Source organism: Pteropus alecto, unplaced genomic scaffold (genome assembly GCF_000325575.1).
Source record: "Pteropus alecto unplaced genomic scaffold, ASM32557v1 scaffold251, whole genome shotgun sequence".
In the NCBI taxonomy this organism is placed as follows: Eukaryota; Metazoa; Chordata; class Mammalia; order Chiroptera; family Pteropodidae; genus Pteropus; species Pteropus alecto.
The window spans coordinates 276,232-289,775 of NW_006431048.1; the positions used below are offsets into that span (position 1 = coordinate 276,232).

The 13,544-nt window shown below is 38.1% G+C and overlaps 1 protein-coding gene across 1 annotated transcript in view; it reads left to right on the forward strand.

Annotated features, from left to right (window-relative positions):
- The window catches only part of POGLUT1 (protein O-glucosyltransferase 1), a 19,541-nt gene extending 5,997 nt beyond the window's left edge, over positions 1-13,544 (forward strand). Inside the window, exons 4-11 of the mRNA XM_006905533.3 lie at positions 307-442; positions 2,541-2,662; positions 7,009-7,068; positions 8,486-8,585; positions 10,219-10,277; positions 11,334-11,501; positions 12,202-12,258; positions 12,694-13,544. Of these exons, the coding sequence (XP_006905595.1) occupies positions 307-442; positions 2,541-2,662; positions 7,009-7,068; positions 8,486-8,585; positions 10,219-10,277; positions 11,334-11,501; positions 12,202-12,258; positions 12,694-12,850 (859 nt within the window). The 3' untranslated portion in view covers positions 12,851-13,544. The remainder of the gene's footprint in view (positions 1-306; positions 443-2,540; positions 2,663-7,008; positions 7,069-8,485; positions 8,586-10,218; positions 10,278-11,333; positions 11,502-12,201; positions 12,259-12,693) is intronic.

The following is a 13,544-nucleotide window of genomic DNA, read 5'->3' on the forward strand; positions in this document are numbered from 1 at the left end:
AAAACAAAGATGGGAATGAATAGAGAAGTCGTCGTAGGAGTAGCAATAATACTCCCTTCAAACTTATGATGATCCAATTAGAACATTGTATTTAGTATTGGAAGCTGGAGCAGTGTAGCTAGGGAAGATAGCTTGTACAATGTGAAAGAGTGGCATAATTCTTTTAATAGCATTGCTTTCAGTAGGCTTTGCAGCAGGCTGTTGATCTGAAAACTGGCTTGTCTTACTTTAACAGTGTGCATGGGACCTGGTCTTGTCCTAGAGCAGGCAGTGCTCAGGTGAATCTGTGGTATTTCTGGTTGACAGGTGTAGTGGTGTTGAACATTTTATTTTGGAAGTTATCGGGCACCTCCCTGACATGGAGATGGTGATCAATGTACGAGATTATCCTCAGGTTCCTAAGTGGATGGAGCCTGCTATTCCAGTCTTCTCCTTTAGTAAGGTAAGTACAGGAAGGGCCATATGAGGGGACGCTGGGTGGTCCTCTAGACTATGACCAGGAGATGATTGTCCTGTGACAGAGTCTCATGGGTAATGGTGAGGATGAGGCCTGAGATCCATCCAGGAATGGGTCTTTGTTCCTGTTAGTTTCACAGTAGTTGAGCAGTAAGACCGAGGAGATGGGGTTGAGGACCTGTAAGTAATGAGAGGTTGCTTAAGTCTTGATAGGGCTAGGGATGGATGGTTGGGAATGAGAGAGGCCTGAGGAACCTATAGGACATTGGAGATGGGGTTCAGTGATCCTTGGGAGAGAGTGACCCAAGAAAGCATATGGGCACGGAATTAGGAACATCTTCAAAAATATTTGTTGAGCTCCTACAAAATATACTTCAGACACAGTATTGAGTATCATCTGCCGTATCTGTCACTGTATCCCAGGGACCCAGCATGGCTAACAGTGAAACTGAAGGTGTTAGATAACTCTACACAGTTTGTGCCCAAGCAGCTCATTGAGAGGATAAGACTGGGATATCTGAGAGGAGTTTGTGAGGGGGTGATCTTCGGGTCTAGTTATGGAGGGATAGGAGTACTAGGACACACCTGTGGTCTTGGAGAACTCAGGACAATTACTATCTTGCCAGTGCTCAGGTTCTTGAAAACTGTGTTTAGCAGGGGTGATCCTTGGTTCCTTAGAGACTGAGTATGAACATATTCGGGGATGGGGGTCGGGGAGGCTAGAAGAGAATGGATGGAAGAGCCTCTGGGGGAGGAGTGGGTTTAGGAAAACCCTGCAGACTTCGAGAACAGGAACATCATCTCTGATTTGGTTTTTCTGAAGCATAGGGATCTTTTATCCCCACTTTCGCTTTATCACAGTTTACTTTCTCTCTAGACTTGTTTATTTCCTGTATTGCAAGTGGGCTGAGGCTACATTTGTGTTGCATTTTCCGTGGTTTAGCCTCATTTCTCAAAAGCGCTTGGTCCCATTGTTTGTCATGAAACCCTACCAGAAGAATAGATAACAGACTCCCATGTAAATCAGTAAGAACTTTGTTCATTATTTATCTATTATTTCTGTCGATAATTAAGTATGACCATCAGTATACTTCCTTTCATTTTTACTTCCCTCCTTTTTTTCTTTTTTTAACCAGTGACTCCTAATTTCCAAAAGAGATTTTAGTCTGTCAACTTTGTAGTAATTGTGCAGCTTCTATTGAGCAGCTGTTATTTCAGAGCTGCTTGATGAATCACATACAATTTTTTAAGAATTTGAGAGAAGGCAAATGGCACACTGCATGTGTAATTTCAGTGGAAGAAACAGTAGACTTAGAGGTTTATCAGTGGCCAGAGTTTTAACAGAAATAACCATAAAAAGGGAAAAATGGTTTCAAACTTTTTTCAAAAGATGTGAGATAACACCCCTTTCTGCCCATCTACACTTCTAACGCTGATCATTGAATAATTAAGAATTTATTGACCAACCATTGAGAGCTCAACAAGCCTATTACATAGATAGTATTATTGATATGATTACTTCTCCCATTATAAAGATAAGGAAACTGAGGCATGGAAAGATTAAGTAACTTGCCTAGAGCTGGAAAGAGATGGAGTCAGCATTCAAATTCAGATGATCTGTTGCAAGAGTCCACACCCTTAACCACTGCACTGTATTTCCTAATTCTTGCTCTCAAAAGACCCATCTAGGAAATAACCAAGAACTGATAAGACAGTATATACTCCAAGCATAATAACAGTTAAAAAATGAGAGAGTTATATGATTATTCAGAATTGGGTATGTTATTTCTTTATACTAAGAACCATAACAATGTATGTCCTCTAGAAAAACAGAACTTTGGGGAACTGGAAAAATTGACCTTTAATGTGATTTCAAATTCTATCATTAGTGAGCCCATGAATCTTAATCCATGGTCATTTTTGCCTTTTAATTTCTAGAGTCTAGACTTTGCAGATTAGGGAAGATATATTTTTGACAATGTGACAGTAGGGCCTTTGTCCAGATCCTGTGGCATGAATGCAGTTTGCTGCTTCTCCCTCTGTTCCGAAACTGATTTAGAATAACCTTTCTGTTTCTGTTGAAGACATCAGAGTACCATGATATTATGTATCCTGCTTGGACTTTTTGGGAAGGAGGACCTGCCGTTTGGCCAATTTATCCTACAGGTCTTGGACGGTGGGATCTCTTCAGAGAAGATCTGGTAAGGTAGGTTCTTTAGAGAGGTTTTTTTTTTTTTGTCCCTCTTTGTGGATCTTCTTGAAATAAACAGTAGAGTGTAAACAATTACTTTCTTTAAAATGACTAACTTTTAGGTTAAAAATAGAAGACCAAAACTGTGTATAGCACAAACAATTTTGTATGTGTATAAAAATATTTATATATCCATAGAAAAAGAGGAGAAGAACCTAGTTTAAAGTATCAGCAGTGCCTCTGTGGGAGAGATTGTAGGAGCCTTTTCTTCTTTAAATTTTTCTATACTTTTAAGATTCTTTGAATAGGAGTGAATTACTTTCATAATTAGAAAAAAATGATCATGTTATGGGAGAGGATAGAACATTACTTGGAGGAACAGATACATATTTCATAATTTAAAGCTAGGTCCTTTAGGTGGGAATGGGGTGGGCATAAATGTTCCATATGTATCTCAAGGACAAGCTTACACTACATCCTCTCTGATACATGACTGAGACATGCCTTGGCTTGTTGGCTCTTGCCATCATTTTAGAATTTAGATTGTCTGGGTCTTTCAAGCTATAGGTATTTCTTACCTAGCTACATTTTACATTAATGATTCAAACAACATTGGCACTTAATTAGCAAACTTGTAGAAACACAGTCTATATAGTCTTCCCTCAGATGTAAGGGAAGCAATAATTTAATTCAACTTTTTTTTCACAATTATCTATCACCTGTACTAAGTGTGGTTGGAGATTCAAAGGGGATAAAGCAAATGTCCCTTCTCTGGAGAAATATGTGGGGCCACAGTCCTTCGGGTTAAAAAATGAGTCATTACCTAGTAGGCATAATTTGAAAATTATTTTTTAAGATAACTTGGTCTCATACTTCATAGAACTCGAACTGGAAATTGTGCTTGTCCAATTCTTTTATTTCAGGGATGAGGGAATGAAGGCCCATGTGGGTTAAGTGACTTGATCAAGGCCAGGGGACAATCTAGGCCTGAATTTCAGGTTTCCGAGTGCATTATTCTTTCCATTTTGCCAGTTAACGTTGCCCATGTTCTCTGGACATTGAGGCCATCATATCTTATTTATCTTTTAATTTTGAACATAATTTTGAGAGAGGGAAAAATAAAAAGGTCTTTAACCTTTTTTCCTCCAAGTCGTTCTTGGTGTTTTCTAATCCTTTTCTTTTTTTCAGGTACTTGCAAGAACCCTTTTCACATTCTTTTTCCACCTGCTATACATCTACTTTCTTTGTAAAATCTTTAATAACAACTTTTTTTTCTGATTATAAAACCTATACATGCTCATAAAAAATTTAAATGTGTCTAACCTAGGCAATTTTTTTCCACACTTATCAGTGTGTCTTAGAAATCTTTCCATGTCAGTATTTATGAAACTGCCTCATTATTTTTAACAGTTGCATGGTATTCTACTGTGTGGATGATAATTTACTTCATTATGTCTTCCGATAGACATTTGGACTGCATATGTAATACATACATAATTTGTTTTTTTCTGAACTATTTGAGAGCATGTTGCGTATTTTATGAGACTTTATCCCTTAATACTTTAATTATAGATTTCCTAAGAGCAAGGATGTTCTCTTTCATAACCACACTGCAATCACCCAATTCAGGACACAACACTTAATTGTATCAATAATGTCCTATATAGTACTTTACCCTCTAGTACAGGATACAGTCCAGAATCGTATATTGCATGTACTTGTGATGTCTCTTTCTCCTTTAATCTGGAAGAGCTCTTCGGCCTGTCTCCCTCTTTCTTAATCTTGACATTTACTTTTTTATAGAACGTTCTTCAGTTTGGTTTTGTCTATTTCCGTGTGATCAGATTCAGTGTATGCGTTACTGTTCTGAATACTATACGTAAAAAAGTGATTTTTCATCCATCTTTCCCTTATTAGTAATATTAATTTTGTTCACCCGGTCAAGGTGTTATCCGTTTCCTTCACTGTGCAGTTACTGTTTTTCCCCCTTGAAAACTAATAAGCAACTTATAGGGAGATAGAATATGCTTCTCCTTATGTTCTTCAGTTGAATTTATTAATGATTGTATAATTGCAATTTTATTTATAAGAGCCGTCCACTCAGAATCTCTAGCTATGTGATTTCATTTCTTACCTTGAAACTTAAGTAATAATCTGCATTGATATCGGCCTGCCATTTTTCTATTTTGGGAGTTTGTCTCCATTGATTATTTTTCACTCTGTAGAAGAATTCATTGTCCCTGTAGATTTAAAGTCCCTGTCAAGGGTCAGGGGAGAGATTTATCAAAGAAGGCTGCTGTAACACCAGGCTGTGGTGGGCACTGTTAGAGCTTATCTGGAGAAAAAGTCCTAACGTAGGCCTTTTGAGGGGTGGGTAGGTGAGGAGCAAGAATGAGGGAGAAAGAAAACAGAAATGATACATGGTTCAAGTCTGTGTATATTAAACACAGCTTTCCCAGAGACCAAGGATATTTATACTAAATATATGAGTATAAATTGATACTTTTTTTTGGTTGGGTAGTTTGGCAATATATATCAAAATTTAAAGTCAGTATATTCTTTGACCCAACCATTTCACTTCTAGAATTTGTCCTGAGACAAGTTAGCAAAGAGGTGTATACAAGGATATTCACTCAGTGTTGTTTTGTAAAGCAGAAAGTTGGAAACTCCCTAAAAGTGCATCCATAAGAAATGAATCATGACATAACTATCTAATAGAGTATTGTGCATGAATGGAAAATAAAAGTAGTATAAGGTTTAAAAAACAGGGACTCTGAGTTCAAACCCTAGCTCTTAGCTGTCTAATTCTGGGCAAATTGCTTAACCTCTCAAGAACCTCAACTGTCAAGTAAGAATAATCACACCAACCTCATAAGGTTGTGAGAATGAGTTAATATATGTATAAAGCACTTAGAACAGTGCCTGGAACATAGTAAGTGCTCTATAGGTGTTGGCTGTTATTATCTATGATACATGTCCTTATAAGAATGTTACCTAACAGCAAGCATAGTATGATCTCTGTTATAGAGAAAAAAAGTTTCTCAATCTTGGTGCTGTTGACATTTTGGTACAGATTATTCTTTGTTGTAGGGGGCTGTCTTGTGCATTGTAGGATGTTTAATAACATCCCTTGGCCTTTACCCTCTAGTGGCCAGTAGCAGACCCCAAGGTGTGACAATCAAAAATGTCTATAGTCATGGCCAAATGTCCCTTGAGGGAGAGGGGCAAAATCACCTCCAGGTGAGAACCCTGATATGGAGAGATGATTGGAAGGAAATTTTACTGAAACATTAAATTTTTTAAGGTGGATATCTGTGAGTAGGGAGATTAGATGATAATTTCTCCACTTTTATGTTTTTCCATTAGAATTTTATATAAAATATAAAACCTATCATTTTTCTACTGGGGGAAAAACCCATAAAACAAAAACACCATTTTCTAGTGTTTATATTTTGGTGGGAGGGAATACAGGGCAGAGCAAGAAAGAGCGCTGGCCTTGGACTAAAGAATCAGGTAAAGATGATCCAGCAAGAAAGGGCTAGAAGATAAACCAGGAAATGTGGAGCAGTGTTCTTAGCTGAGAGAAATGAGTAATGTGATACCCTATGTATCTGAAAAGTATATCTACGTAAAATGTTTATATCCTAAGTCCCTTATTATAGTAATAGAGACCACCGATCCCTTGTTAACTCCAATTCAGTCCTCCCCCTCCTTTTTCACAGGAAGATGCTACACAAACTTCTGTGCAAGGTTTGTGTGGAAGAAGTTAGGAATGATATATCTGTAAGCTGGTAGTTTCAGCAAGGAAAGCTGGTTGTAGAAATGTGTTCGAAGACCTGAGTTTCAGGGATTTTGTCTTTGCGGAGCACTTAGTACAGTTTTGAGAATACCAGGGAGCCTTGCAAAATCAGACTAAATCTGTTGATACCTCCTACATATCTAAAACATGAAGCCAGGGAGTGATCTGTTTTCTTGTCCTTAATTCAATTTCTAATATTTTCTGTTGTTCTCTTTTCATATGAATTTCATCAATAGCGTTCTACATACAGTAGAGAAGAAATCCTTGTTGAACCTAACTAAACAGCCCTAAATATGTCATTTAGTGTTTGGGAATTTTTCTTTCAATGTTGTTAACTTATTAATGGAGCAGAAGATTTGTAGATATTACTGGCTAGCATCTCCAGAGGAATGAAGTAATAACAAAAGGGAACATATCCTTTAGGGCTTTTTTTTTTTTTTGAATAGCCGGGCTCAGACTTATTTAAAAATGTAAAGCTCTGAACTAATCCTCATAAATTATTTAAAAATATCCTTATCTAGTTAAGAAAAAAAGATAGAAACTAACCAAAATCTATTTTTAGGTCAGCAGCACAGTGGCCATGGAAAAAGAAAAATTCCACTGCGTATTTCCGAGGATCAAGGTGATTATATTTTTTGACATTTTACAAAGATATTCTTTCAATTAATGTGTAAAATATAAGTAGCTTTGAGGATGTAACAAACTCTAGATCAAAAAGGAAGCTAAGATAACTAAGAAAAAAAAGTAGAATCACAGAATTTTATACTAGAGAAGAGCTCAGTTTGCCTAAATCATTCTTTCTCAAACTGCAATTCAAAGATGTAAAATTTATCCAGTGATTCAACAGATACTAACAGAGGGCCATGAGTATGATGGGCACTGAGTATATAACATTGAAGAGATGAACTGTCCTCTTGCCTGAGAGAGTACAGTTTCCTGAGAGTGCCTTATGACCTTGTCCAGTCACTCTGCTAGTTAAGAGCAGGAACCATAAACAGATCTCCTGATGCCTTTTCCATCTGACCATGTGGCTGCCAAAATAGTGGTAGAGACCACAGATTGAGACTCGTGAAAATGGAGAGGGAAGAAAGAGAGGAAGAGAGAAGGGAAAAGGTTGGAGAGGACCCCTTTCCATGTTATTCAGCTCCATATCCCTAATGCCAAGGACAGTATTTGCCACATCGGTACACAGTGACAATGTGTTGAACAGATAAATACAAAAGAGACTGAAGAGAAAAGGTTTTGTAGTTTTCTCAGTGAGTCCTTGTCAGAGATCCCACCTTGTATTTACTTGGGCTTCAGAATTCAGACAGGCCGAATAGCCACTGCGTACTGTTACTTATCAACTTCTCTGATGCTCAGATCTTGAGATCACAGATGCTTAACTTAGAATACATGTGTGAACTTCAAGAGTTTAGGACTTCCTTGAAATTATAGGAGGATATGTGCATTTTTCTAGAGAGGAGTTCCACAGTTCTTATCAGATTCTCAGGGGGTCCCTCGACCCTGCAGATGTCAAGACCGTCTGCTACTTGGACCATAGCTAAGACCTTTTCTCAATATAGTTGTCAGGGTATTAAGCCTTTTAGTTTTCTTTTTTAATTTAAATATTATACTGGACTTTATAGAACATACACGACAAAGGTCATGTAGCTGTTTCAGTGACTGGTGATTACCTAGTCACATAGCTATGATTATCGAGGCTACATGAACCCTCCTTAAAGGGAAATCATTCCCTGGGATGTGGCTCTAGTGACCAGAACAACATAATCTTAAAAAATAGATACAAGCCAAGGAGGGCCAAATACTCCCCATCCCTGAATGGTAAAGTGAGGACAGCCTGGGACTACCTAGATGCTGCAGTATCTAGTATTTCACCCTCCCCACCGCCCGCCCCGCCAACTATTAAAGTAACCAATGAGTTTTCCATCCGTGCATACCAGCATTGCGTTGGGTCCAATTAATGCTTAGCTTCCAAAGAACGAGAAGTGTTACTGTGTAGGACACTTAGTTTTTTATGTCATGTGTTTCTTTTATAGGACAAGTCCAGAACGAGATCCTCTCATTCTCCTATCTCGGAAAAATCCAAAACTTATTGATGCAGAGTACACCAAAAACCAGGCCTGGAAATCTATGAAAGTAATCACTAATCATCTGAATAGAAACTACAGCAGTGAACATTCTCACTCGAAGAACATTGCCACCTGAGTAGAATTTCAGATTAGGTTTCCTGTCATTGGTGTGATGAACGTAGAGAAAGTTCCATGAACTAGTTTTGGCATACATGTAAATTATTCTTTTTCAAACTCACATTGCTTTTCTGGCCCATATTCTCAGTAGTGTTTTATACTACTTTGAAGGTTTAAACCATAGGTCACAAACTTTTTATGTAAAGGGCAAGATGGTACATATTTTAGACTTTGTGGATTGTGAGGTGTCTGTTATAGTTACTCAACTCTGCTGTCATAGTGTGAAACCAGCCATAGACAATAGATAAATATATGAGCATGGCTGTGTTCTAATAAAACTATTTATGGCACTGAAATTTGAATTTCATGTAGTTTTCATGTGTCATAAAATATTCTTCGTTGGATTTTTGCAATCATTTGAAAGGTAAAAATATTCTTAGTTTATGGGTTGTATACAGAAATGAGCGGTGGGCCAAATTTGGCCTATGGGCTATAGTTTGCTAACCTCTGGTTTAAACTGGTAGTTCTCAACCCTGACTACACAATCCAACCTGAGAGCTTAAAAATGAATCAAATAAATCAGAATCTCTGGGCATAACGTCCAGGCATCTTAATTTGTTTAACTCCCAAAATGATCCCAAGGTGAAGCCAGCAATGACTGGCTTCTTCAGTCCATCCCTGTCCTCTTAACTCTGTGACTTCTTACCTTATTCAAAGAATTTTAAGCCCAAAATATACTCATCCGAATTTTCCATATACCATATGAGGATGATACAAGAAAAAAAATTTAAACTTCTTAGGGAGAAAACAAAGTGTTTCTTTGAGATGTGTGTATCTATTATTTGAAGTTTAAAATCCATGTTAAAAAAGTAAAATATGAAAAATTGTATGTATTCAGCAAGGCATCATCTACTGTGGGAGGGTGGGAAAGCAAACAAGCCTTGTTCCCCTCATCAAGGAGTTTACCATCTGCTAAGGTGGAAGGAATATATGTAGATCAAGGTCTAAACTCAAATGCCCCAAGGGGCCACGGAAGTGAGCAGAAAAGAGTGCTAAAGGTCCAGTTATGCCTGCCAAGTGGAATAGGAGTCCAGCTTACCAGATATTTCTCTGTCTTTTTACAAAAAAAGTTGGAAATCTGGATTTTTTTGTAAGAAATATGCTACCATCTGTAAAATGTTGGCAGTGATTTGAATATTTATTTCAAATATTTTGCATGCCAACAAGATTTGTGTGTGGGCTACACCTCTGAGCCCACCAGCTACCACTTTACAGAGTGAAATGTGCTGCAGGCCATGACCTCTGAGTTCATATGGCTCCAGGGGAATCTAAAATCTAAAATCAGATAGACCCGGGTTAAAATCCTAGCTCTACAACTTAGGGCTATGTGACCCTGAGCAAGTCCCCTAACTTCTTGAACCTTGGCTTCTTTATCTATAAAATGGGGTAATTATGGTTCCAGAGTATGTTTATCATGAGACTTACGAAGTCCTGTTGATGGAATGTTTACCAATGCTTGCTGCACAAAGGTCTTCAATAAATGCTATTACTACTAATATCAATAACTCCCTTTTCACTTAAAGGACACCTTGGGAAAGCCAGCCGCTAAGGATGTCCATCTTGTGGATCACTGCAAATACAAGTAAGACTACCCAGACTCCTGACTCTTGGTTTCCCTGTTGCTTTTGGAATAGCTTTACTTTGAGTGAGAACTTTAGTACCAGGGCCCGGCTATGGTTTATGAAAGTCACAATCATTCATTTACCTGTCGTTTACTAAGAGCTTGCTGTGCACAGGGTTCGGGCCTGAGTTCTGTGAGTGCAGAGACAATGAAATATGGTCCCTGCTTCCACAGAGCTTGTGTGCTAGTAATCAAAGTGATAAGATTTCCTCTGTCCACACCCTACCCAGCCAATAGCTGAAGTTAGATGAACTATTTATCAGGTTAATAGAACAGTTTAAGGTTCAACATGAATAAAGTATATATAACTAAAATTTTATATTTAAATGCTAGCACTAAGAATTAGATGAACAGGTAAAACCAGGTCAGGAGGGGAACAGTGGGGTGATGGAGAGAGATGAATACCAATTTCACTATACAGTAGAAACGACAGGGTAGAAGCAATTCTCGTTCAAGAGAGGGGTATGTGTAAGAAATGTTGAAAAGAAAATGTTCTTTCTAAGATAGCTTTTTTCCCAGGGATTTTCTTTGAACATTGATTAAGCATGCCTGGTTATCCTCTCCAGATTTCATAAGAGGGAACAGGGAATGCCTTTGATGCAGATGGGGTACTCTAGGGGAAAAACAAGGCTGGGGGGTGCGGGGGGAAACAATGAGTTCAAGACACAAGGCCTGGAATAGCTTTTAGGAAAGGGTGAGGTGTCATTTCCAGCTGAGCCCCATATCCTGTCTACCCAGCACCTAGCTCCTGGCTCTGTCTAGCTCTGTCTTGAAGAACGTATCCCCCTTTGCCTCTCATCCTGACATTCATGGGAATAACCTATAACCCCTGGAAAAGCAAGGAGTTTATGGAAACCCCACAGGGACATGCTGATGTGTCCTTAAAAAATGAACATAGAAGAGAGAGGAGTCATAAAAGGAGAGAAGGGGAGAAGGATTTAAGAAAAACAACAAAAAAGGTCATATTTATGGCAGCAGGCATATAGTATCAAGTATATTTTGCTCTTTCTTTCCCAGGTACCTATTTAATTTTCGAGGTGTAGCTGCAAGTTTCCGGTTCAAGCACCTTTTCCTGTGTGGTTCACTTGTTTTCCATGTTGGTGATGAGTGGCTGGAATTCTTCTATCCACAACTGAAGCCGTGGGTTCACTATATCCCAGTCAAAACAGATCTCTCCAATGTCCAGTAAGCCACTCTCTCCCAAGCAGAGTTCCCATAATCTGCCTCTAAGTCTCCAGCCATTTAAGGCATTTACTCTTGGTGATTTTTTCCATCGAAAGCTTTTTTTTTTTTTTCTTATTTGGTTCACATAGGTATTATCGCATTATTATCCAACTAGTCTATAAGTGAGATTTAATTTGAAACAGTGCTCTAGTGCTGTTTCAAAATGTAACATTCAGACAGTATGTGGTGTGAGAACTATCTAATCTCTCAAAGACTAAAGATAGGAATATTTAATTTTATTATATTGTCAGAGAGACTTTCAGATACATCATGAGAATTGACCCCAGTGAAGCTGAGGCAAATTTTCTCTCATGATGGGAGAGGTAGGGAGAGGGGCCAGAAACACAAGGGCGCCAGAGCAGGGGACAGGAGGGAAATTTTTTCTTCACTATTGATTTTTAATGTGTATCATTGGACATTTCTGTATCTTCTCAAATATGTCCCCAAACTACAATAGGTTGCCTTTTAGCCTGTGCGGGGACTTCTTGTTGTCATTGTTATTTTGTTCCTGTGAAGACCTGATATCTTTCCTGTAAAAAAAAAAAAAAATCAATAATCCACATACTGAGAGATTAACTGTGGATCTCGGTCATGGTCTTTCTGACTTAGTACTAGTGAGCTTGGTCTATATTTCAGAGTTTAATAATTCTTTCCATTTTAGGGAGCTGTTGCAGTTTGTAAAAGCAAATGACGACATAGCTCAAGAAATTGCTGAAAGGTAAGTTCTGTTCATTTTTCCTTTCCCACTTTATCATCCATCCCCATTTTTCCCTAAAGTTATATGAATATTGTTACCAGGTGATATCTGGATTTCATCCTTATTATACAGAGAAAATCAGAACTAAAGCTCTCCTGGGGGAAAACACACACATTCACACATGTCCTTAACTCATTCTTTATAGAAGTAGACTGAAATCTTTGAGGTAACTAAACAAGTACTTTTTCTGAGCCCTGTTTGCATGTTTGTTTTTAAGAAAAAAAATATTAAGTTCTATTGCTAAATGATGTGCGTGGATATGATGATTCTGAGGATCAAGAGTTAATTCATTTAAAGTACTCTGAACAGTGCTTGGCACAAGGTAAGCACTCATGTGTATACTATTAGTGTTATTAGATGCTATCCTTTAAATGTTCTTATTAATCTTGTCTCTAGGGGAAGCCAGTTTATCATGAACCACTTGCAAATGGATGACATCACCTGTTACTGGGAGAGCCTGTTGACTGAATACTCTAAATTCCTGTCCTATAATGTAACAAGAAGGAAAAGCTATGATCAGATTATTCCCAAAAGTTTGAAAACTGAACTCTGACAGTCATTCATTGGACCATAGTCCTCTCTATGGCAGCAGATCTCAGCTATCCTGTGGTGGGAAGCTTAATGAGTGTGTCACCTATACCTTGAATAACATTATCCAGCCAAATATCTGGTTTTCCTTATCATGCTGCACCCCGAACAACTCTCAAGAAAGATCCAAAATGTGTAAGATGAAGCAGCTCAGCGCTTTGGCTGAATAAGAACCAGAAATCATGAGATGTGGGTTTTGAACCCGATTCTAATGTTCATTTTCTTAGGACTGATCACAGCTTGTAGACATACATCCACATATGTATGTCCATCACTGTGAAACTGACTGTGTCCATGGGATGATGTCCTTTGTCCCATTGTTTCAAGCAGAAAATCGGTCATTTGGAACTAGTACAACTCATCACAGCAATCCTGCAGTTATTTTAGGCTTGATCTTTGTTGCTATATTTTAATGTAGGAAGCCCTATAGAGTTTGTGAAAAATATTTGAGGATCATTTCCTGAAAGGTCTAAGGAAGCAGTGGTTGTGCCATGCAATGACATAGGAGTTCTCTTTTGTAAAAGATAAACTCTTTGGTACTCAGGAGGTTTATATAATGCCACATAGAAAGAAGCCAATTGCATGAGTAATTATTGCAATTGGATCTCAAGTTCCCTTTTTGTGCCTTCACACCCATCTTTTTATGGTCTCAAAAAAAA